The sequence below is a fragment of the Protomyctophum bolini genome, assembly GCF_963924005.1.
Source record: "Protomyctophum bolini genome assembly, chromosome: 16".
Taxonomy (NCBI): Eukaryota; Metazoa; Chordata; class Actinopteri; order Myctophiformes; family Myctophidae; genus Protomyctophum; species Protomyctophum bolini.
Genome location: NC_137877.1, coordinates 15486991 through 15514490, shown reverse-complemented (window position 1 = coordinate 15514490; position 27500 = coordinate 15486991). Strand labels below are relative to the sequence as shown.

Sequence of the window (27500 nt, the reverse complement as noted above, 5' to 3'; positions counted from 1 at the left end):
GCATTGGAGTGCATTCCCTAACGGAATGATAATGAGCTTCATGAAAAGGAAATGGCCGCACATTCTTATCTAAGCTACATATTGCATACTTTCTACATGACACATTCTTGTTTTTTTGTGATTTTTCGCCTCTAGAAAAAAAACAAACGTGAGAATTAACGTGACGTGCTTGACAGACACGTAGGGCCCCATTTTCGCCAGTGCTACGTACATGTCCATGTTACACTACTGCGATCCAAGAACCATGATAGGACAACAGGGCCAGAAGGCCAGGCCTTTACGGCTTTTAAAAGGTGACAAACTCCACCTTTCACCCCTGGCCCGGCTGGACTGAAATCGACACCGACCAAACACAGAAGAAAAACACCCTGATTGATCGTCGTCACAAGTTCTGACATTTTGTTTGGAGAGGAGACACATTTAGGGTCTTATGTAACTCGCATGCACTTGACAATTCCAGTTGCTGTTACGCCTGGTTCCTGAGAGAAAAAAGAATAAAGATCTGTCTTCTCAGCTTCCAGTGCACACGCCAGGCATGGCCTGTGTTTGAGGCATACGTGCTAGCTGTTTTTTTTATGCAAGTGCCTGGGGAGTTGGGATCGTATATCGTCGCGGCTTGCCTGGATTGGGCTTGTATACAGAGAGTAAATAGATCAGATCAGTGACCTCTCTGAGCTAGTTGTAAACACGCGGCTAATTGGAACACATCTAGAGCCGTCTTTGCCTCGCACTTACTCATTAGAAAGCAATGCGCTGGCACTGGCCCTTAAGACACGGGTCATGAATAAAGGTGAAGGATGCAGGTGGTAGGCAGTTTATGGTTTTGTGTGCGTGTAAGTGCGTGCGGATATTTGTGTTTGTTTGTGGACTAGTAACGTGACCCGTGGGTGTCTATTTAAGTGGGTGGATCACTGACATCTTGAGTTTGACCAGATGAAGAGCCTTGGCTCTAAACGTCGTCAATAAATGTATCTTTTGGAGCATATGTTTGTGGATATAAACATTGTTTTTTTATGTTGGTATGACACACGTGCGTGTGAATTTGTGTATAACTAATGCATGCTTCATGTGCTTACGTATGTGTGGGAAGAAGTGTTTAGATCACATCACGTACACAGAAAATAAATAAAAATAAACTGAAATAAAACTGTAAACTCTCAAATATTATCCTCCCCCTACACATATTACTGGCTTTTACTTAACACCCCCACAGGGATTAGTTCTCCATTGCAGTATTGATACTTTTACTTAAGTAAAACAATGGAGTACTTTTTCCACCACTGTGTATATGTCCTGTCAGCGCCAGCTCCAGCAGAAGGCCCGTCCGTGGAATGCGTCCCAGCATGCACCACGGCGGGCCGTGCGTTGGGGAGTAGCCACTTCTGTCATCATGGATGATGGGAGAGAGGACCTTCGTATCGCATTTCATCACTTACTGCTGATTGGCACCACCTCTCCCAGACCGCGTTGCTTCATTCCTCCAACACAGGAATGTGCTGTTCGATTGCACCATGAACAGTTAGGGCATGGCTTACGAGCCCTATTTCAGAAATGGTGGGAAAACGAATGATCTACAAGTTTCTTCTCTACTGTTGAGAGTGCACTTTTGACACACCCAAAATAGGGATGCCAGGCTGAACGAGGTTAAAGGAATCTTATAATTCAAGTTTGTTTGTTTGTTTTTTACACAGTTGCTCATAGTAGGAGGAAAGCTTCCTAGAAAACTGTCTGCCAGTCTGTCTGTCTGATCATCAGTGCCTTGATCAGTGTTCAAGGACGTTTTTCTTGTGTTCAAGGACCACTGACCATTCAAACTCTAGACGGGTCCGCATCAAAGTTATTAGTGCAGCCGGCAAAAACTAGAGTTCTCAACAGGCCCGGAAATTAAGGCCCGGCCCTACCTGGGCCCTCATCAAATCAGGTAAGTTCAGTTACATTTAATGAGAAATAGAAAATGCTTCAATGAAGAAAACAATTAACATAAACAAACGTGAGAACAAAAAAAATAATTAACTGAAGCCTAAGCGAGTATCATAATGTTATATCGTTGACCAACGGTAAATTGCATTATATTAACAAGGATAGTATGATTAAAAAAGGGTTAGGCCTATGTCTTTTTCATTCAGATATTACTTGTTTTGACATGAAATAATAATAATCCCGTACCGTATGGTGTTTTGTTTCATTAGCACGAGCGTGATAAAATAGGCTGCAGCTTTTTATTGTTCCGCAGCCTCCACTGCTGCTGCTGCTCTGAGCCTCTGAACATGAGGTAACAGTAAAGATACCAAGGATTCGAAAGTGACGTCACTGTTATGCTACGCAACATGGAAGTAACACGGACTTGAAGCAGTTTATAAACCACAGTCAGTGACGTGTCCCTGACGAATCCTTGGTATTTTCATTCAACCGGACAACTTTTCCACGGACCGGTGGTTGGGAACCTCTGGCTTAGACAGCCAATGATGAAAACGGCAAAAAAAAAAAAACATAGGGCAGGTGACTAGTCGTTTACTTAGCAAAATATCACCTTAATTACATTATGTCAAAACATGCTGAAAAACTATGCAGTCCAAGTAAGGAAAAGTACTTAAGACTTGTTTAGAAAGGGAGAACAATACACTAACAATGTACCACTTTCAACTAGCTCACAATCTGCACCGGGGCTCATTCAAATATTTATTCGTCATTTACGACCTCTTTTATATTATCTAACTTGCAGTGTGCTCCTTATAAAGTAAATACGTGTAAATCTCGACGTTGTGACCACTTAGGCCCACATGCTTTAGGTCGGCTTAAGGCCGTCCTTTTAGCGGACTGCCTGCACTCAAGCAATGTGCACTGAGGCTCCTGCTCACAATCATTTTGAATAGCTGTGATTAGAGATGTATCTCCATCCTGTAAATGGATTTCCTTCAGAACGCAGTGCTAGCGTCCCCTGATATAAACTTGTAATTACGGCAATATAACTCTCAGCAGCGCCACAGAATGTCTGGCTTCAGAAAAGATGTGTTTTTCCCCCCTCCATTATTCTGCCTGTAACTTAATTTACAGTTGATCTGACGTCAGTCTGCAGTCTGCACCTGAGTATAGCCGAGTAAATCATGTCCCTGTCTCTCTCACACACACACACACACACACACACACACACACACACACACACACACACACACACACACACACACACACACACACACACACACACACACACACACACACACACACACACACACACACACACACACACACACACACACACACACACACACACACACACACACACACACACACACACACACACACACACCCTTGAGCTAAATAATTCACCAAACTGGGTGCTGGAGGAGCCGATTTAACCCATGAGCCAGGCCACAGCACTACGCACCCCGGGACAATAAAGCATAAACACACAATATACATTGTGTACAGGAATGAGTGTTCTAGCACACACTTACACACAGACGTACAAACATGTCCATCAAACACTTTCCGAATACAACTGCCAGCCCGTCTATTTCTTATTAGCGGACAAACTGCAGGCCACATTACTGTACCATGTACTGTACACACTGAAGTACTGCAGACACTTCATGCAGTGCAACACCTCCACGTGTCAGAAGAACAACCCAGGGCTCACAGAAGGAGCACATCAGGGCAGGTGTCGAGTGCATATCTAGCAGTGGTAGAAAAGTACATTTACTTAAGTACAATTTTGGGGTACAGGCTTTAGTTCCGACATACTATTGATCTGAAACCTCAATCCCTAACCTAACCATAACCACAAGCACGGGAGCAGCGCATGTCGGACCATGGCATTTTCGCATCGCATCACATGTCCCCGTGCTTCGGACCTTTGGTGTGTCGGATCTGCGTGTGCACCCCCAATTTTGAGGTATTTGTTCTTTACTTGAGGATGTCAAAATGTCAATACTTTTACTTCTACTCCACCTCAGAGACAAATATTGTACTTTGACAACTCCACTACAATAATTTGACAACTTTAGTTACTATAGCTACATTGTCGATTTTCAATATTATTACAAAACATACATGAAGCACTTCAGCCCTCTACACATTTGAAAATAGCTGATCTACAAGCTCACAATGCGTCGCATCGTGACACATTGTGCGCTTAGATCTGTGCGTATTTTTGCTAATTTGAAAATATTTTATAGCTTTCTAAACATGAAATGGGACATTTTGCATAACGAGTACTTTCTACTTTTGGCAGTGCATTTTAATGCCAATACTTCGGTACGTTTACTCTACACCAGACTTTTACTTGTAACGCATCGAGTAGTTCTACATTGCAGAATTAGTACGTACTTCTACATTAGTAAAACGTTTGAGTACTTTTTTCACCACTGATATCTAGTTCCCATGGCGCTCACTCCATCCTCCTCGGCCCTATCATCCATCTGGCCTCGATTTCCCAATTTTCAGAAATCGTTGGCTGTCCACAGAACACCCTTGAACTAGAAAGGCTAAGTTATTTCAGTTTTACCCTGGTGTCTCTGTGGCGGTAACACAGGTACGTCAGGGAGTGTTTTACATCTTAGCTCATCATCCTTTACGAGGGCAATCAGCAGCCATAACGCACCTCTCCTCTTGGCAAGCGGAGAGGAGAGGAGAAGAAAGGAGGAGGAGAGGAGAGGAGAAGAGGGGTTTAAGGTTAAGGAGAGAGAGAGAGAGAGAGAGAGAGAGAGAGAGAGAGAGAGAGAGAGAGAGAGAGAGAGAGAGAGACAGAGACAGAGACAGAGACAGAGACAGAGACAGAGACAGAGACAGAGACAGAGACAGAGACAGAGACAGAGACAGAGACAGACAGACAGACAGACAGACAGACAGACAGACAGACAGACAGACAGACAGACAGACAGACAAACAGACAGACAGACAGACCATATGGAGATGACAGAGCTGATTCTCAACGCCATAGTTGATTCACAAGAGAAAATTCTCAACACTTATGGGATCCGTAACCCGTTGATTTGGAATAGTATAAATTACATGTACTGGCTTACATTTTAAAAGGCAAAGAACACACAGAAGCATGAGGTACGGTGTAAACTAGCCCATTGTTCTCTACACCTATAACACAGATGTCTTCATCTGCAGAGAACAATAACATGTTCTTCTTACATGATTACTGCAGCTTTTATGAAAGGTAAACACTTTGAAGAAATATTCCCACAGTGTACGTGTATCATAATGTAGAATGGGAGAAAGGGCTGGCAGATGTTTTTTCTTGGTTTGCCAAGTACTCCAGAAGAATTTAAACAATACTGAGAGAAGCAGAGTGTGAGCAAATCATATCCAAGTCCACTGGTGGAATGTATTGAAGCACATTTACTCAAGTACTTAAGTACAATTTTGAGGTATTTTTCTTCAAAAGCAAATATTGTACTTTTTTACTCGACTAAAAGTATTTGACAGCTCCAGTTACTAGTTACTAGTTCATTTGCAGGTGTAGATTATTAAAACAACACTGTTAAAACCGAATTTATACTTTGGCTATTTTTAAACAGCCAATCTACAAGCTCACTACAACTCGCAGCGCAGTGCGTCTTCAGCTTGTATCTGACACATTTTGAAAGACTTACGTAAGTGCTTTGACTTTGGTACTGTAAGTGTATTTTGATTCTGATACTTCTGTAGGCCTACTTTAACTATTTTTTAAATACAGGCCTTCTACTTGTAAGTTATAACATAATATTTCTACATTATAACATGCTATACAGTATAGCTACTTCAGTAAAAACGAATCTGAGTACTTATACTACCACTGTACAATTTAAACTATACTGAGAGAGTCAGAGTCCAAGACCAACAAACTGCAACTAACGCCAATACCAAATAAGGGAACGCAGCAAGCTAAAGCACGTCTTTCTTCTCTTTTCTTGCCTTTGCAAAAACACAGTGCATGCCCAGGCTGTTTCCTACCATGTTCAATGTAGTTTGAGAAGCAGTGGGTGGAAGAAGTACTCTGATTAGTAAAAGTAGCAATGAAACAATGTAGAAATGCTTTGCGTAAAAGTCCTCCTATATTAAAGATTTGACTCGAGTAAAAGTACAAAAATGATTGGCATCAATACTTAAAGTACCAAGGTGAAAAGTACAAAAGTTAAAACAAATATTTTTGAAAAGAGCAGATCTACGAGCTCAGAACATGTCTCATTGTGACGCGTTAATGGATCTGCACAAAGTTACAAAGTCATATAAATAATTGAAAATGTTACATATTCAGGTAAAGTACCTCCAAATGTACCCTTTTTCTTTTTCTTTGGCTAATGAAAGTTACAGGTACGTATGGTGTGTAAAATGGTAAATGGTGCATTTATATAGCATCTTCATCCAAGGCACTTTACATAGATTGTGCATAAAATTCACACATTCATACACCGATGGCGGCGGAAACCTGCATGCAAGGCACCAACCAGCACATCAGGAGCAATTAGGGGTTCAGCGTCTTGCTCAAGGACACTTCGACACTAACTCTGGGGGAGCCCGGGTTTTAACTAGCGACCTTGCAGTTACCATCCAGCCACGTAGTAATCCTACTAATCCTTACAAAAGCTTTTGGCACTCAGAGAGTATACAAATGGAGAGTGTACAAATGGAGCCAAATGGACCATAACAATAATAATAATAATAATAATAATAATAATAATAATAATAATAATAACATTAAAACACTTATTATTAACAGTAAAATCTAGAAAATCTCTAAGACGTTTCTGCCAGACAGCCTTGAAATGTACTTAGTTACCAGTGGTAACTAAGTACATTTCGTTGCTCACCACTGAAAAGATGCAATGACGGTTACATGAAACAGCCTTTCAAATGTGTTTACTTGAAAGGATCTTATACCTCACGGCTCTGTCTACTTGCCAGAGTGATTAGTAGATCCAAAAATGCACAGCACATTTCTGTTACAAACAGTCACGACTCGTAAAACCTTTTTTAAATCACGGTTTGGGGCAGCTGCCACGGGCTCTATTTTAGAACCACAGAATTCCTAAAATGTAGCTCGTGCTCGCATGGTGCTAATTCTTGACGCTGTTGGTAATGATTCTACAGCAGTTAACGACGCTATGATGCCGAGTGATCATGACGCGGTATCAGAACAAAGGTTGTTAAGGCAGCGATTCCCAACCTGTGGGCCTGGGCCCACTGGCCGGCCGCGGTCCACTTTCCTCATGTAACCCTCCCATTTTGATCCTAAGAAAAGATCCTGTACAAACCGGAAATGCTGCTGGCTTATGCTTGCTATGGGACACAGCAACTTAGAACGTAAATGTCTCTGAATCACTTTTTAGACCAAACACAAGCTTGGTTTGCGTCTGATGTATCTAAACGATAATATTTCGCTTACCAAAAGTATGTTTGGGCTGGATTAAATGACAGTCGCGGGACATGTTAAATAGCGGATTTTACTTCCTGACTCTGAGGTTTCCGGCCAACACGGCTTCAAGTTAAGAGTACCGCTCATTGACAATGAATTATGGCAACAAGAACCCTACCACCAGATGGCACTGGGTGAGTTAATATATAAAAAAGAAAATTTCATAGTATTCTTCGTCTTTAGAAACTTGATCCTTGCCGATCAATAGGAGCTCAAGGTATACTATTGCAGTCCCATTGATCCAAGCCAGAACAGAATCGATTGATTGATCATAAAAAACGCTCTGAAAAGCACGGCCCCACCCATTTGACGAATTTTAAGATTTTCACATGCGTCCTGATCCAGAAAAGTTTGGAAAGTGTCTTACCAGTTCATAGTTGGTTGCAGGGACACAGGATGAAGATACCTGAAAAGGAATGAACATAGGTTTAGCCATGTTGTTATTACACTGTAGCTATGATTACAAGACTGAAGACATAAAGAGTTATTACACAATTTGAGGCTCTGGAAGATGATTCAGTTGTAAAAGTGAAATAGTTGAATATGCTATAGCTAGGTTAAACCACCTAATACATTGTTGACAGGGGTTCCCCCGAGCTCTATACTGGCCCATGCCTTTTTTCACATCTACGCCAAATCTCACCACTGAAAATAGGGGCAGCAATAGCTTATAGTCCGTATGGACTTGACTCTGGGACTGGCTGGCTCAGGTTCAGCACAGACCACAGTATGGACCGATAGCAGGAGAGCTGCTAGTTCACTTGCCCTAAAGCAAGGCAACGAAACACCCAACTCCTCCAACTCGCCACATTAGCATGTCTATAAGCCCTGTGTGTGCATGTCTGTATTTCAGGACTATGGGTGTGTTAAAAAATCCCCATGGGGATTAATGGAGGTAATCTTCTTCTAATCTTCTAAATAGCAGGCTTGAACAAGGTACAGACAGACTCACTGACTTGATGCTATTCTCATATGACATTTACTATACAGCAATTACACTTGGCACACAGGTTTAGCTTAACCAGTGTGATGACGAACTGATTCAATGGCTCGAGCTCTGAAAGAATTTCCAACGACAGTCTATTCACACAGTGTCACGAACACAATGTGTCTGTCTCCACAACAGTGTTTCTGTCAACTGGCTTGACCTGGAGGGTGCAGGGGGGGTTGAGAATGGCAGGGATAATGCAATATCCCAGTCGTTCCAATTGAATTGACTCTTACAGGTCTGACTCTTACAGGTCTGTAACTCAGGGGCCCCTATTATGCATTATGACTATGCACTGAAAAGATGGTGGAAGTCTGGGATATTTTGATAAAAAAAATCTTTGCAGTAAATTAGTTAATACAGCAAGTCCAAAACCTAAATAGGCACAGTCAAAGTCCACGGTCCAAGGAGCAGACCATGACAGTTGGTTTGGCTGTCCTGCCCGGACTGCACCAGAACCCATGATGTGTGGAGATAGCGGCTTTGGATGTTATCACATCACCAGTATGGACATTTCCACATACTGACGTGACCCTAACACTAACCTAAGTCTTAACCGGCCACGTAAGTCCCCTAACCTCATATCAGTTTCACTACGCTTTCGCTTTCGCTGCAGTAATTTCACTTTCGCATTTCCTAGTCGCCATACTCGCGGTAGGCAGTATGCGGAAATGTCCATAATATTGCCTGCATCGCATGGTCCAGATGAGAACATGATTATGGGTTGATAACATTCAAAGTGGGTGGTGGAGTCTAGAGGTCCCATTATCACTGCGACAGTCCCCGGGCCGGAGGAGCGCACAGCACCAGGAACCTGGGCAAGGCAAGGCAAACAGGAAGAGCGTAATGATGATGATGATGACCTTTGATGGCCTGGTATACAACACTGACACGGAGCGCTGCCAGAGCAAAGATGAGCACTTGATGAGAGCGAGGAGCCAAACAGGATGTCACCGTCTGATGAGCCCTTCCTGTACATGCCTTAACGTCATTTACTACTGTACTCAAGTAGGCTACTATAGTACTTAAGTACAATGTTGAGGGATTTCTACGATACATCTCAGAGGCAAATATTGTGCTTTTACTCGAGTACAATTATTTGAAAACTTTAGTTACTTTGTTACTTTGTAGATTTCTAATTATTATTATAGAACATACAGTAACCACTTCACCATTAGTACTTTGATACATGATTATGCATGGTCAATATAGATGTTTGGAAATAAATAATAGTCATTTTCCCTTTAACACATTTAGTACCGGAACTGCATCAAAATAAAGGCGCTGCTTGCGCCAGAGTAATCGCCAGAGTAGTGATCGCTTCTATTTTGAAAGCCAGTAACCGGAAATACGTTCTTAAAAAAGTTGACTGACAAAGTGACCTCACAATCTCCGATCATCTTAATATATTTATATATGCTCCAAAAAGAGTTCATATTTTGCGGGAGAGACGGATGAGGAGCAGAAACGCAGCGCCAGCATATCGATCCATTCATCACCACGGAGAGCGCCCTGGATCAGGAGATACGAGTCATTCTTTCCGCCGCGCTAACATGGGAGTCAATGACAAGCTAATATTTGCACAGAGCGTTAGCATACGGCAAGCGAAAAGCGAAATGCCAAAAAAAAAAAAAGGAATAATTCTGAATATTATCATCTCGCCCCGCGTCGTTTGGACGTCGCTAGGACGTCCACAGACGTCTAAGGCACCTCTCGGTTCCAATCCTTATGACGTTTCAGGACGTATTATGTACAAAATGTGTTAACAGTTGAGAGGCAAATGCAGGACTAATAAGTGCCGCACAGCGATAATATCTTAGATTTTATGTATTTATTAGATCCCCATTAGCTTACTGTGAAACACAGCAGCTATTCTTTCTGGGGACTTAAACATATCATCATTACAATGTCATATTAGGCTCATGCTGCCTATGGCTCTGCTTTGTGTCATGTTTGCCATGTACACATTCCTTGTCTGCCCACAAATAAACACCATTAAATGCTGGCACCACTTGAAAATCTTTTCACTTTCTCTATTGACAAAGTGCATTTGTTTGTTCCAACTGTAGGCCATAATGTGCAGCATTGCAGAAGGTTACAAGAGCTGAACTGGATCCTAACCCAAAGAAAAGGTAAACAATACCATTCTTAGCCTCCATTAGCAAATATTTAGCAGGCTTAAACGTTGAATGCAGTTAGAAGGTTTTACCTCAATCTGCGATATGTCAGAATGAGGAAGGGCTAACAGTGAGCTAGGCAGGTGTCAGATGTCAAGGAAATACAAGCACAAACACGGTATACCACACAAAACACATCCCTGCTCATTTATTGCAATGTTGTTTGCTCAATGCTCACTAACGAATGTAAAATGTTTTCTTCCATTCATTATGACTCGTTAAAACAATTAACTACCAAATTCTTAATTTAACCAGGGTTCCTCTGGGCCTACAAGGTGCGCTATAGTATTTCCCTCTACACTAAAACTCTTTGCAAAAAACAGCCAAATACAAGCTCACAGTGTGGCAGTTTGTAGATCGCCTATTTTAAGTTTTTGCTTTAGTTTTTTTTACAGTGAGGTCCAAAAGTCGCAGAATCAAACCAGATGTTTTACAACTAGCGACAGCACATTAAGTAGTGTGGCTATCTTTGGGGCAAACCACTATTTGATTAGAGGAACAACCTATACAGTGTGTACTTGTTTGCACTCAACTGCGGATGTTTGCAAATCAAGCTAAGAGCACAACTGGACGGCGGCCATTTGTGAATGTGAAGTTAGCTAATGGGATTCACAAGGTTGGAGGATGCGTGAGTCACCTTGGGTCATTGGATTCTTTGTCCCCCTTTGATGGCCATAATGCAGGCCCCTTACAGGGCTGCAGGAATGTTAACTCTCAACAGGAAATTGCTGTCATCTGATTTAAAAAACAAAAACAAAACAAAAAAGTTGAGTACTCCCCCGACCCATAAGCAGCGGATGCGGCTAGATATCGTTGATGTCAGGCGGAAAACTTGTATGTCCCAATTTCCCAAACATAAGCTGCATTCCAATGGATCCAACTACATTGGATCCATTGGAGCTCTTCTTCATGAAACCACAGACAGACTTAACAGCTTTTACTTCCATAGCAGAAAAATCCACGTTGCAATCGTAGTGAACTTTATGTAGATTGGCTATTTGTTGCACTCTTGTAAGTATTGCAGATCGACAAGCTCAAAACGTATTGCTTTGCACTGCGTTTTGAGCTTGTGGCTTGTGTGGCTATACTGTATGGTTTTGAGGTTCCTTGAATGAAACAATAAATAAATAAAAAGAAAACTAAATCAATTAATTATGCATATTATTAATTCCAAGATTTCTTATATAATATAATATAATATAATATGTCAAACAAATTTCTGGGGGAGTGTCTTTTAGTTGTCAACAGAACAGGTTGTGTGCCATGTGTGTTTTCCAGAATGTGAAAGGCATGATGATGATGGCAACCCAGAGGAATGTGTGTGTGTGTGTGTGTGTGTGTGTGTGTGTGTGTGTGTGTGTGTGTGTGTGTGTGTGTGTGTGTGTGTGTGCTGTCACAGGAATGCCCTCTGGCGTTATGGAGTGTGCCTTGAGTCTCCAGTTGACAGGTGTCAGTGTCCCCCTGTCCTCCTTCAATCTCACCACCTTCTCACTCTCCCACGCGCCCCCTGGCGAGGCCCCCCTCCAGACATGTTATTCTAAGTTACTTTACTTTACTTTATCTGTTTATTTAGTCGGGACAGTGTATATTGATGAACATTACATTAAAAATGCAGTGTAAATATACCAGATTTAGCAAAACATGCTAATTTCCATCTGCAGTCCCTAGACATCAAACATCAAACAATACAAACAGGACAGAAATACATGACATAGCATAACAACTTGAGTATGATAAAGTATACTTGAGTACAACTTTAAGGGACATTTACTTGACTTGAGTATTTCCATTTTGTGATGCTTTAAACTCCTATCTATCATGATCACTAAATACGGGTGAAATTCAAAACAGGGATGTTGGCAGGGAAACAAACCTATACCTTCTATGATGTCACTGAGCATCATGAAGGTACTGACGCACCCACCTCAGACATCAGCAACATTATGAAAATTACAAAAATACAATTGTCTGCGTGTTCTATAGACTTAAACCAATTTGAATATAGGATTATGATTAATTTAATTAAAGGATATACTGTAGGATTCTAAACAACATTAAAAAGCCATAGACTTGGCTGCCACACGACATAATTCCGAAAGCCAAACGTTGGATGGCTTTCGGATGGCTTTCTCAAACATCGTGTGAAGTGAGGGGCACCTCACTTCTTAGGATCTAAACAAACATTTAAAGTTCATAGACGTGGCTGTACTCTATGTTGGCTGCCATATAATGACATAATTTCCAAAAGCCAGACGTTGGAGGGGCTAGCGCGCATCAAAAAGGTAGTAGGCCTACTGGTGGATAATCCACCCCCCAGTGTCATAGCATAGACCCATTGATGTGAAGGTCAGACAGAGTGTAGGCGGCCTGCCCCCAGTGGTCAGACAGAGTGTAGGCGGCCTGCCCCCGGCTGGAATAGCTGACATTCTGCCTCATGCTAAGCAGTTGCTTCCTACTCCATTGAACCTGCAGTGGAACTTTGCACTCTTGCAGTCTGGTGAAGCAGTCAGTCAGCCAGTCTAGTCAGCCAGCCAGCCAGCCAGCCAGCCAGTCTAGCCAGCCAGCCAGCCAGCCAGCCAGCCAGCCAGTTTCATGTGAAGGACCCCCAAACCACAGGGAGGTACCACAGGGAGGTGTTTATCTAAAGGCAGCTATAGGGGCACGCAGGTGAGCTTTTAGCTGCGAGCCAGGCCACCGGTCAAGCAGTACAAACCCACCATGTGAGAAGCACAGTCCCGATACTCATGGCGGGAGCAAAGCAAACAAAGTGTGGAATGCCGGCTTTAAGAGCTAAGGAGGGCGGTAATGTGAGGCGATAATAGATTTTACAATTGGAGGATGTGGCTCGAGTTGCTCATGACTTCATGTTTGCGTTGCTACCTACACGTGGTGGTGGTGGTGGTATAACCACACGAAAACACACACCAGTGGGAAAGGCAAAAAAAAAAAAGCTTCACTTGAGCACGGCACCTGCTAGCCATTCTGCTTCCAAAAAACCCCCCAAAGTTGAATTTGAGTCTTTGTTTATTCAAATGGACCGCCGTAACAACAAGGACATTACAGATGATAACAAACAAAAGAAGGCATGTTGATGTGTGTCCCGAGAGGTTTGAAACCGAAAACTGATGAAAAAGAAATACCACCACAGTGACCACACTAAGAAAAGGAAATGAGATGATGTGCTGTACTTTAAACAATGAAAACAAAAATAAATGTATTATTTATTATTTTCTCTGTGACTGTCGAGTAAGCAGTGTAGAGTAGACGCATCATGAGATCATACCATGCAGAATTACAACGAAAATCACAGTTGATCTATCTCTATCTCTTCCTAAATGTGTAGTCAAATGTTTAGAGATTAAATGGAGACAACAACAAGCTCAGCTCAAGCCTTGAGCTGCGTGGACTCGAACCCAGTACGTAAAAAGATCGAGGTCAATGATTTAGAATGATTGTAAGGGACTTATAGGTCTGAGTTTGAGTCCAACCTGTCCTTGAGCCTCACAGTCCACTGCATTCTGATGTTCCTATTGTTAGGTGCAGCAACAATGGAGGCAAACAGATTTCAGGCTGGCTATTGTCTGTCTGACAGAGTGTGGGAAACCTGATTAACTGTGTGCATACGGTCAACCAATCAGAACTTTCATTAACACGTTAAGACCTGAGGCCCATGGCTACAAATGTCTTCAGTTTACTGGAAAACCTACAGTATGTTGCTACTGTACCCGACGACCTTTGCTGCGTGTCACCCCCCATCTCTATCCCCGTTTCCAAAGTCACGTGCTATGAGCTTGTAGATCTGTTATTTTTGTATAGCCAGACAATGTGCTATATGACTATAGCACATATCCCCGGTTTTAATGGGTCAATAGAAAACTTGTGACTTTCCTAAATCCCATTGTTCTGGTGCGTGATGATCAATATAATGTCAGTGTGGCAAAAAAAACATGTCGTCTTCTGTGTAATTCTCTCACTTTAACCCTGAATATAAGGTTATCTACAAGCTCACTGCAATGTGTTGTGTGGCAAAAACATATGCCATGTCTTCTGCGTATTTCTCCATGAAATGTTGCCGTTGCGAGAAGCGATGACATCAAACCAGGGTTCATTGCCATGCCGGCTTGTGGTGGACAAGTATAAATGTATACTTCTCAAAGTGGGTTGAGGGACCTTGAAGATGGTCCAAATGGACAATTACAGGTCTGTAACCCCCGAGAGTGTACAAATGGAACCACATGGACCCGTAAGGTACGGAACCATTTGGTACACTCCGAGTTATGAGGGTCCTTGAAAATAGAAGAAAACTGAGAACCGCTGCACTGGCAGACTCCGAATATGCCATAGTGTAAATCAGTGTCATATAATTATATCCGGTAGAAAACCTGAAGTCTGACATTCAGTAACTTGGTCTTATGATGAAAATAAGAACATTACAATTTACTTTATATAAAACAAAAATATGCCATGGACAAGTCATTTGTCAACACATTTGTCTGTGTACGTACGTACATATTGTACTCGATGTACTCGATGTGGGCCCTCATCCAAAACAGGTTGGGAACCTGCGTTGTACAGTGCATGATTTGACTCGCTACGCCCCCCCGCCCCTTTCACAGAGTTCTACATGGAAAGCCACACAAAGCCCTTGTTTCAGCGCTCCACGGGGGCGTGGGCTGGCGTGCGGGGAAAGAGCGCTACGGCAGGCTGGCGTGGCCCGCCGAGAGCGTGTGTTGATGCTATCGGGTTAGTGTTCAAATGAATGTAATATAATAAAGGGTAATTGTGTTGTTGCATTCCACGCATGCTTGTGTTAACAGCATTAAACCAAGGTCCATTTCCCGCAGACAAAGGTCCCCATCAATCGACCCAAAGTTTTGTGGGAGCGTGGATTTTGATTCCTTCTGAGCAACGCGGAGAGACCGTGTCCACACATTGGCTATTTGAAAACAGCCAATTTGACACAGCTTGTAGATCTGCTATTTTCCCAAAATCCTTTAAAAAAAAGTGAAAAACATTCCACAAACACAAATCTTACATAGGGGTCCAATCCATACCAGATGTTTTCATTTGGGGGTCCTTGAGGTTTTGAGAACCACTGCTACTTTATGTAACCCCCATCTCCTCTCAATCCCAACATTGACTCTGTCATCTGTCTGGTGGAAACCTCATACGTATGTCCAAAACAGGATTCAAATTCAAACGTGCAGCGTTTCGAGCTTGCAGATCTGCTACATTTGATGCTTTTGTGTGACGCTTTAGTACGATCAAGTATAGTAGGGCATAAATAAAAACAACAATAAAAACACACAAAAGGTGATACGTGGTTTCTGCCATGGCTATGCAGGTGACCCCTGACATCAGCACGCACAAAACCATCCACATTGCTACAGCTTCCTCAACTCAAAAGGGTGTGATCTCACGGCGTTGGTTTTTCGTACCCAACAAATCATCCACCGCATATCGGAAAATCAAATAGCAAAGGGATAGATCACCTAGGCAGGGGAAAGCAAATTCCAGTCGTGCTCCAGTCCGAGCTATCATAACAAAGCAATGAATCGATCTCAGCACGCGGGTACAGTTCAGTTTATTTCCACCGCGGAAAGAAAGGAGAGAGAGAGAGAGAGAGAGAGAGAGAGAGAGCATGGCCTCTTAGTAAACTTCCCTGGACCCTAGTTGGCTGGCATGTAAACACAGCGCTGCCCCTGAGTGCTTTTATGTTTATCCAGATCCTTGCATCTGGCACGTCCCGGCAGAACTATTCAGTGTGCAAATTCAATTTGCAAAGGCGTAACCAATAACAGAAGGCTTTTTTTCTGTGGCCGTGGCGTTGGCGTGTGCCAGAGCCCCATGCATGGTCCGCGAGGACTTATTGGGAACGTTATCAAAGCGCAAGAGGAATGAGGGATCGAGCGCACTTCGGCCCAGGTGCCTCGTGCGTGCCCTCTCTCTCTCTCTCTCTCTATCTGTCTCATTCTGCTTTTCAATCACTTCCCCCCGTCCCTCGATCTCTCCCTCATTTCTGATTTGGATTTCCAAACATCCAGCGTTAATGTATCATGGTAGCATCAGGTGTCACTGTGGGAGCTCAGTGGTCCAGTGTTAATGTATCATGGTAGCATCAGGTGTCACTGTGGGAGCTCAGTGGTCCAGCGTTAATGTATCATGGTAGCATCAGGTGTCACTGTGGGAGCTCAGTGGTCCAGCGATAATGTATCATGGTAGCATCAGGTGTCACTGTGGGAGCTCAGTGGTCCAGCGTTAATGTATCATGGTAGCATCAGGTGTCACTGTGGGAGCTCAGTGGTCCAGTGTTAATGTATCATGGTAGCATCAGGTGTCACTGTGGGAGCTCAGTGGTCCAGCGATAATGTATCATGGTAGCATCAGGTGTCACTGTGGGAGCTCAGTGGTCCAGCGATAATGTATCATGGTAGCATCAGGTGTCACTGTGGGAGCTCAGTGGTCCAGGGTCTTAAATCCAGCGATAATGTATCATGGTAGCATCAGGTGTCACTGTGGGAGCTCAGTGGTCCAGGGTTAATGTATCATGGTAGCATCAGGTGTCACTGTGGGAGCTCAGTGGTCCAGGGTCCAGCGATAATGTATCATGGTAGCATCAGGTGTCACTGTGGGAGCTCAGTGGTCCAGCGATAATGTATCATGGTAACATCAGGTGTCACTGTGGGAGCTCAGTGGTCCAGCGTTAATGTATCATGGTAGCATCAGGTGTCACTGTGGGAGCTCAGTGGTCCAGCGTTAATGTATCATGGTAGCATCAGGTGTCACTGTGGGAGCTCAGTGGTCCAGGGTCTTCCAGTCCCTGATGCAGTGGTGGAAGAAGTACTTAACCCATGTTGGACTGAAAGCCTTCTAAATCCTGACCTAAGTTTTCTGAAAAACTTCAAATATTTATATAGCAGCATGCATTTGTTTTGTAATCTTTCAATACTGTACATACTGTACAGTACCCCAAGAGGGGTTCCTGTCCAGAAGGGTTAGAACACCAAAAGGGGCCCGCCCAGAATGAGTTAAACAAGGTTTACTTCAATAAAATACCACGTGGAAATTCTCTATTACAAGTAAAAGTTACCCTTTAAAGTAAACCCATTAAGACCTGAGGCCGATTCTACAAAATAAGGCCTTTGTTCAAACATACTGTAGCAGGTGTGCAAGCTCGCAGCGCTGCACGAAGTGACGCGCTGTGAGCTTGCACACCGTTTAATGGGTTCAAATGTTACTTGAGTAAAAGTACAAAAGTAAGTACCAAAAGTAAAAGTGATCTGTAAGCAGAATGCCCATTTCAGAATCATATATTATATTATGTTATTGTCCTAATTATTATTGATCATAAACCACTTAATTCAGCTATGGTGGATCTACACGATCACTGCATCGCTCACACACTAATTCACCTCATCATGTTTGATAATTTGATTGATAATGAATAATCTAAATCGGCAAAGAAACTGAAGAAGTAGTTTAGTACAAGTAGAAAGCATAAAAAAATCTAAATATACAAATAAAGTACAAGAAAATATACCAAAATACAATTCTTGAGTATAGCCTTAATGGACTATGTTTCTGTTTCTCTGGCCTCTAGTTTGAGGTCGGTACGCTGTTTATTGGCAGCGCAATTGATGAGTTTGACACACAGCAGCAGAAAATGTTTGACCACCCACCACAAGAACACTGGCTTTTATCGCATTTAATTCTGCACACTAGGTTCGTGCACGCTATCCAGTGCATCCACGCAGTTCACCAAATCAAACGGAGAGGTTGGACATGATATCTGTTTGCTTGTTAGACATGGCTGCCATTAATCAACAGTGTACACTGTCACACCAACGCCAGGAGCAAGACACGCTCTGTGACAGTTTAGAGTATTTTGACAATACTGAAGAATCTCAACACTAGGGGTATTGTAATGTGGTTATTGATAATATCACCAACAAATAAAATGTTAGGGAGGGACTAGTGAAGAAATCCAGTATAACTAAAAGACAAGTCATTTTATGTTTGGCTCGGGTGTTACACTCGATCAACGGGCGTTGTGAGCTATTTTTAGCATACAACCAAGTGTAAAATCTGCCATTACAACCACATTGAGTCCTGCCAAGTTCCAATACATACAAAATAAAATCTTATGATACACAGATGTTACTAATGATACTAATCATTGTGATTGTGTGTGTGTGTGTGTGTGTGTGTGTGTGTGTGTGTGTGTGTGTGTGTGTGTGTGTGTGTGTGTGTGTGTCCTGCATGAGTGTGTGTCCCGTAGCTAATACGTTTACGCCCTCCCCTGTCACACACAGCACGTCTCAGAGAACAACCGGGGGAGTGCGTCTCTAAAGCCTGCACATCATTTATTTGTGCGTGCAGCGACAAGCTCAAACGCCCCTGAACACCGACAGGGCCTTTCTTTGACACCCTCCTTGTATCCCTCTCTCTATGGCCAGGCCTGAGGTGGCCCTCTGCCTGACGCCGCGGCCCCTAAGGCAGCCTGCTCATTCTCACCCACGCCGTTGTTTTGGCAGAGCCTCGCAGCGAGGCTGAGAAGCTACGGCTTGTTTCTTTTGTTCCCGGGTTACTGCAGGGGTCACGCTCGCTCTCTCTCTCTCTCTCTACTTTTTTGCACGGCTCTCGCTGTCTGGCACGTGGCCAAGTGGTAGGATGGAATTGGGATGGTGGGGGGGGGGGGTCAGGTAGTGGTGGAAAGTAAGTACATTTACTCAAGTTCATGCATAAGTACAATTCTGAGGTACATTTACGTTACTTATTTACACACACCAAAGCCCTTGTAGTGATGACGGTCAACAGGGGAGAAAAGTGGATAGGAATCTTGAAGGGACAAGAAAGTGGCCACACGCTCTGATGATAGCCAAAGTGACAATACTGTATTTAGGACGCAGCGACGGCGTACAGGAAACCAATGTTTCGGTCATTAAGCCTTCTTCAGGGAAGTGCACACATTTTGCTGCTGGGCACCCCTGGAACCCCCTCAAGGAGAGAGAGAGAGAGAGAGAGAGAGAGAGAGAGAGACAGAGAGAGACAGAGACAGAGAGAGAGAGAGAGAGAGAGAGAGAGAGAGACGAGAACCCAGAGGATATTCATGTTCCAATCACAAGGCAGACAGACATGGTGTGGGTGCAACTCAGGTCAATACTGCTGGAATGTGTGACGGAACCTTGTAAGGCTGAAAGCTAGCATCTCTGCCATTAAAGGTAGTGTAAGTTAAATATTTTAGTAGTGTAAGTAAAAACTATTTTGTTTCTTTGTTGTTGATATTGTTGACACTGGGTGTGTTCAAAAGTTACAGCTCTATATATATATTCTGATAGTAATAGTTTGTTTAAAGAATAGCGGTCTCCACGGCTCTCCTGCTGAAGACGATGCATTTTCCAGTGGGTTGCAAATAAAAATGGCATTTAATCAGGAGAGAGTACCCATTTATAAGCTTCAATCCAGTGTGCAATTCTTTGTGCCATCACTTCCAACTTAAATTCACTTGTTTAGCCTGTAGCCTGCATGAGTACTCTCGTGATTGGATCAAATTGGCATCCTAACCTGAAAATACATCTTCTGTTTATTAAAGAGCTGGAGAAACAGGGAGACCCCTGATACTGAGCAAACACATTTGCATTGATTACTGTCAGAATATAGAGCTATATAGAACACTTATTTTAAGACACACTATCACTCTGAGAATGCAAAAAAGAAGAGGTAACCATTGGTCGTAGTTACAAATGGGGAAATTTTCTAAATCCAAAAACCTACTCTTTTAGGGAAAGTAATTTATTTCCTGAAACAATAACTGTGACCTGGCCACCAGGTCACGATCCATTTAGCCAGAGAGCTATACAGCGGACAGGCCTTTACTGGCATGAAACGGGCCTGATATATATAATAACCACATGATATTCTGCTGATGGTATTATGCTTTCTGTGGCCATGATGCACAGCATAACAGATCACGCAGTTGAATCCACGAGGCCTTTTCATTACAGTGTTATGTCCATGATATTATACCCCCGAACTTCTGACACACTATCCATGTTATTTAGAATAACATGGATAGTGTGTCAGAAGTGGGGGATTAAGAAAAAATATTATAGTACAATAACTGCCATTATTCTCGGCTCTGCTGACTTCACATGAGGTGCGTCATTCTGTACGTGTGCGTGTGTGTGCGTGCGTGTGTGTGTGCGCGTGTGTGTTGGACAAGCTGAGGCGAGCCCGCGCTGACAGCCAGCCAGCCATGCTGGCATTTAGTACAATCAGACAGGATGAGTTATGGCAGCCCAAAAGGCCCTCCGAGTGAATAGGTCCTCCCGGTTGCAACGCAGTGAAACAAGGTCCTGACAGGCTGACTGCCCGCCTACTGCACTCTACTGCCGTGGTTCTCAACCTGTGGGCCGGGGACTATACTCTCCCTCTGCCAACCTGGGGAGAGCCCCAAACTGAGCTCATGCTTCCTTCAAGCTTCAATGCATGAGGAGTGAGAAAGCCGCTTCTTATCACGTGGCAGTGACAGGGCGGTAGGACGTAGCGTGTGGAAGGAACACGTTATTCCAACCAGTAACTTTCCCCTCCATCAGGCACCCCGGCTGGCCAGGGGTTGGCAGTATAGAGACCAGGATTACTGCATGTTTTTTGTGAGGGTACCTACCTAATACACGGGGGAGAACATGCAAACTCCATAATATTCTGTCTCCATATTCTAACTTTTTGTGTTGTTTCTTGAATTATTGCCCAACGTGATCACATCGTCACACACAATCATCAAAAGTAGCAGATTCACAAGCTCGAAACGTGGCGCATTTCGAGTTTGTAGATCTGCTACTTTTGCCGTTTTTTAAATTTGAATCCTGAACCGTTTTGGACATGTGAGGTTTCCACCCAACAGAGACGATAATATTGACCCTTAGGATTTTACAGTGTATAGATTGAAATAAAACAGCATCAAAAGGGGGTCCGTGGCTGAAAGCATATCGAACTGGGGGCCTTGGAATTAATTAAGGTTGACAATCACTATACTGAGTGAGTGAAATGCGTGTTCGTGTTTCTCCACAATGCGTTTATTGATCAGCAAGTGCAGGTATGTCTTTCTTTCTGTGTCCCCCGTCTCAGATTCCTCTCTCTCTCTCTTTCTCCCCCCCACAATTTGTTTTGCTCATACAGTCATTCAGGATTACCATTGTTGGAATAGAAAGCAGACATAATTGAATCCATAGGAACACTATTGATCCAATCCATGCACAGAGCTGCACAGCCTGGCTTCAGTAAACATTCATCACTATAATGCTTTGTGTTTTCACAGTATATAGAGTTTCAGTTTAATGTAGGGGTTCAACAGTTACTATTATTAATCTATTTAATCTATTGTTCAAAAAAATTAAATTGAAAATGATATTTTCTTTTTATGTTCCTTTTAAATTACAATAGTAAGAAAAGCACATCTACAAACTTCACAACTTAAGAGTTTGTAGATTTCCCCATTTTGTTGCCGAAAAATCACAAAAGTTCACATTGATTTGTTTAATGTATAAAAACAAATTTTGGAAAAATAAAAGACACATAAACGACTAATCAATTATTTAAAACGTAATCGATATCGCTATGAAAATAATGGATAGTTACAGCTCTGTCTAATTTAGACAGAACATTTTGTCAACAGATGACGGTTGCGTAAGAGTGAAAAGAGTGTGGCGATTGCGTTCTGGGACCAAAAAAAAAAACTAAAAACTAAATCAGCACATCAAATAGATTTATTGCTGAATAAAAAATATTAATAATCTGCTGCGTTTTACTAAACTCCAACTCGCAAGGCCATTGTCCACACACAAAGAATGTGTCTCATGAAGTCAACAACATTCTCACCGATTGGTTCACAGTTGGGGACAATCACACAGCTTTTATAGTGCACTACTAGCTGATGAAGAGAGAGAGAGAGAGAGAGAGAGAGAGAGAGAGAGAGAGAGAGAGAGAGAGAGAGAGAGAGAGAGAGAGAGAGAGAGAGAGAGAGAGAGAGAGAGAGAGAGAGAGAAAGAGAGATAGAGAGAGAGAGAGAGAGAGAGAGACATCCAGGAACACTGGCACTGGCATTTCCTGCCTGTATGGCGTATACATGCAGCGATCCCCCTTCCCCATCAATCAGGCATAAAACGCAAACAACAACAACACGGCGGCTTTCTGGCAAACGCCTGGAAACAGGTCTGCTTTCCATAAACATTCCTGAGAGAGACGTGAGGGCCTGATAAAGAAGAAAAGAAGAAAAAGAGAGAGAACGAGAGAAAAAACCTTCCCTAAACTCCAAGCCTTGGCGTGCACACGTGTGGAGACATACTTCACATAGTGTTCACATGGTGTGATGATGGCTTGTTACATACTGCCCCCCCCCCTACCCCCATGCAGTACACCAGATCCGTGTCCTCTACAGTATATATATATATATATTTTTTTTTTATGTGACCAGATTTGACTGAGAGCCTGCCAAATTCCAGCTATTCACCAGAGGAGACAGGCAGACTCTTCACATACTACAGCATGTCTGAAATAAGTGTCAGAGCTGAAATCGATGTAAATATGAAATAAATGCTTAAACATGTAGCTAGGTGTGATGTTAGAGTCCACAGAAGTGAACCTTTCAAGCCTGCATTTCTCAACTCGCTGTTTTCTGCAAGATATTACTCTATAAGCCATATCTCCAAAACTGGTGGGTCAAACTGAACAACCAATATGTCAAGTTGAAGCTACTTTCATGGCGAAAAAAATTATAATCCCTCCGTCAAATTTTGTCACACACACACACACACACACACACACACACACACACACACACACACACACACACACACACACACACACACACACAACTGACTTCCTGTGCAGAAACTTCAAAATAAGAGCCACTTGTATTGATTAGTCAACACTAGTTTTATTTCTAAGTCTACTTACAGGACGTTATCATCTCATTTGAGTGCCTGTCAGCATTCTCTAAATCCATGTCTCTCAGCTGGTGCGCAAATGCGCCTCCATGCCTTTGATTTACCGCGCACCAAACGTTTTGACGACGCATGCGCACCGCTTGTGTGCATCCGTGCCGATGCACACAAGCGGTGCGCCAGTGCTCATGCTTTGGGGTATATTATACCCCGAAGAAGGCAGTATACCGTCCTAAACCTTTAACGTTGGTTTCTCCTCTGTGTCCGCAATAAACGTGTGGCATTGGCAGCTACGAGTGTGCGGCTATACTGCACATTCTTTTCATTCAGGTTTTTATAATACCATGTATTAAGTCTACACACTAACTGATGGTGAGTTTCTATCGCGCTGATGTGGAGCCCCAGGAACGCACCATATGTCATGCATTAATGATATTCTGATGAAAGCACTATGCCCAAACACATTAGCACCCTAGCACTTACTGTAAATTAATTACATTCACTATACGAACCTGAAGTCGTGCATCATCTGGTGATTTTTTCTTTCTCTCAATATCATGCATTAATTTGTACATGAATTCATGCCATATGAAGTTATTTATGGTTATTATTATAAAGTGATTTCTAAGTGAACCAAAGCTAATGTTACTGGCCATTTGTAGATGCAGGTGACATGATTGGGTATAGTTATACGCTAGAGATACTGTAAAAACTCGGTAGTATGAATCTAATGTTCAACTTCTATGAAACAAGATCCGTCTTTTCAGACTGCGTAACAAAAAAATAGGCTGCATGTTCCGTCATTTCCCAGCGAGACTCTCCACAAAAGCATTGAGAAAATTAAGTTCTCGCAGCGCCTGAAAGCTGTCATTTGTAATCCTGGGGCATTTCATTTTTTCCAACAACGTCTTAACACGAGCATGAGTTCCCTGGAACACGACCAGGAGTATAGTCGGCCCCCGGAGATCAGCCCGCAACATCTGAGAGAGAGAAAGCAAGAGAGAGAGAGAGAGAAAGAGAGAGAGAAGCCGTGCTGCAGTGACGCATCGTGTGACCGCAGAGAAAAAAAGTTCAAAAGACCCGCCATCTTGTCAGAGACCATTAGGTTCTCGCCACGGAATTAGTAGGCCGAGAACTCAAACCAGAGCCACGGGGCGAAGAGGAAGGCGTCTGTGTGGTCTATGTTCTGTTCTTGAAACCTGGTGGCGGTGGCGGAGAGACGAGGGGCTCCGTGTCCGTGATGGATGTCAGAGACACGGCGTTGATTATTATCTGGGCGAGCGATCCGAGAGGCCGAGTAATGGATCCGTCATCGTGGAACCTCGACTTATATTAACTAACCACTTAAAGCCCCCGTTGTAATACTTCGTTGTGCGGCAGTGTCACCCAGAGAAATAACTGATCTACAAGCACAGTCCCCTGGATGTACAGTATGAGTCATCATGCATGTCTCTTATTTTAAAACTCGTACGGTGTCGTACGGTGTCGCCGGAAAATAGGCAACCTGCAAGCTCACAACGCGTCACATGTAGGTCAGCGATTTTCCGAGATCCACAACTCCAATATTCAACTCCATTGTGTTTCTGAGCCTATCTTGTACAATGAGAGGTTGTGTCAATGTGGAATTTAACAATAGTAATGAATTACCAGGTCAAATCCATGGCCATTACCAGACTCCCTACACATGAACGAGCACAATCCAGTTAACCGGCGTATATAGAAAACGCCGGGGGAATGGAGCCTGGGTCTCCAGTGTGGAAAGCCAACATCATAAGCACCAAAGGGGGAACCAGGGGTAGATATTATGAAGCTTTGGGGTCATCATGGTCTGAGCCTCAATACCCCCCGCGCACACTTTGAAATGACTCAGACCTGACCTGCACTGGCCCGAGGGCTGGTAGTATCCAGTGTCCTCCGATATTGTATTCATATAAATGTGTTATGAATAGTTATTGCCGTAGTACAAATAGTGTGGTTTGGATATGGATGCTGTAAATACCTAGTTTGATATGAGGTTGAGGTTTGAGTGAGAGCAACAATAAATAAATTGAGTCAAATCAATCTGAAGGCCTGCCTGTTCAGTACTGTAAAACCCCCTGCCGTGCACGCACACACACGCACACGCACACACACACACACACACACACACACACACACACACACACACACACACACGCACGCACGCACGCACGCACGCACGCACGCACGCACGCACGCACGCGCGCGCGCGCGCGCGGCCCAAACACAATAAAGCATCAGATGAGATCCACTGGCGAAGCCACATTCAATAAGCTTCACATTGCTTTGATGTAGGTCCGCGTCTGATGGATGGTGGCCCGCGGGGGTCAAGCAAGTTCTTGGCTCCTACCTCCACTCCACAGATGAAGGAGGAACAAATGCACAGTTCTGACTGGCTGCTGTGACACCTCTGCTGCTGGAAAGTACATTTACTCTGTCTAATACTGTGCGTAGGGGTATATATATAGGCCAATGCCATTGAGATACTCTTAAGTGACTTCAGAATTCATCTTTGGATACTTAAAGCCTACGTCTACTCCACTACATCTCAAAAGCAAAATATTGTACATTATACTGCACTATTATGTATTATTCACATCTTTGGTTAGCAGTGTATAGTGGTTAGAGCATATGCCTTTCATACAGAAGGTTGTGGGTTTGAACCCTGCCTGGGGTCGACGTCAGCAAGGGCATGCAGTCTGCATAATGAGAACTTTAAGTACATTTTGCTGCCAATACTGTACTTTTACTCAAGTACATTTCAGTATTGATACTTTTACCTAAAGGTATATTCAGTGATTTCACTTAATTCGAATATATATATATTTTTTTGTGATAATCCTCCCTATGTGTGTGTGCTGACCACATAAGGAGTTCCTTAGGTTTAGTTTTTGTCTACAGTAGGTGGCCCAGCCGTCATCCAATCAGGATAGAGCGGGGCCTTCCGCCAATCATGATCGTGCATGGTGTGCGTGCTGTTGGCCTGTTGCGTGTCCCCCCACTGTAGTGCGTGCATGTGCACAACGTGTTACCGGGGCGGACAGTTTTTTTTCTTTCAAATCACCCAAAATACTGAATGCTCCTTTAAGTAAAACGTTTGAGTACTTTTTCCACCACTGATTTGTAACAGTAGTACAATTAGAAACGTGCACCCTATGGCCAGAAAAATAATGAAGCCTGTGTGTTTGACTATGGGGTTTGACTGAATTGCTGAATTCAACAGACTGACCTCATGCTTCCTTCAATACATGAGGAGTCCAAGCCGCTTCTTTTCACCCGATAGGGGTGAGTTTCCCCGGTTGGATGTAGTGCGTGGAAGGAACACGTTATTCCAACCAGTTCCTTTCCCCTCCATCAGGCGCCCCGCAGCTGGCCAGGGTTGAGGCAGTTTAGAGATCAGGATTACTACATGTTTTTTTTGTGAGGGTACCTACCCTAGGAGACACGGGGAGAACATGCAAACTCCACACAGAAAGGCCCTATGGCCAACCCCGCCTCGGGTATGGGCATGTGATGACGCGGAGGATAGAACAGCGCCCACAGCGCCCACAGTGAACACAGGAACTCCCAGATGTGAGACGTCAGCACTATACCGACTGTGCCACTGTGCCTTCCTACAATGACCATAATGCTTTGGTGCACTACCCCTCCTTGTGGAGAGGGGGGAGAGGGCTGCATGGATTGGTTATAGTATGGTTATACTAGTTTTCTTTTCTATTTTATTCTACTTTTAATTTATTTTTAAGTGTACAAAAAGTGATGAAATGATGGCCACACCCACCAGTTCATTAAGTGGTCTGGTTTGCACCTTAGCACCACATACCTGCACTTAAGCCTTGCCCACAGCTGTTGTTGTACAGTATGATAATGGGGGAAAGGTTAGGGTTATGATGACACTGAAGTGGTGTATTTCGATTGGGCCTTTTGACTCAAAGGCTTTCAGCTTTCAGGAAGAAACCAAAAAAATACAC

General features: G+C 43.3%; 1 protein-coding gene across 6 annotated transcripts in view; it reads right to left on the bottom strand.

The window, feature by feature from the left end:
• Nucleotides 1-27500, bottom strand: part of tns1b (tensin 1b) — a 271361-nt gene that overhangs the window by 123290 nt on the left and 120571 nt on the right. For all 6 annotated transcript variants that reach the window (XM_080785765.1, XM_080785767.1, XM_080785771.1 and 3 more), the window contains one exon: nucleotides 7773-7811. In XM_080785765.1, the coding sequence (XP_080641891.1) occupies nucleotides 7773-7811 (39 nt within the window). The remainder of the gene's footprint in view (nucleotides 1-7772; nucleotides 7812-27500) is intronic.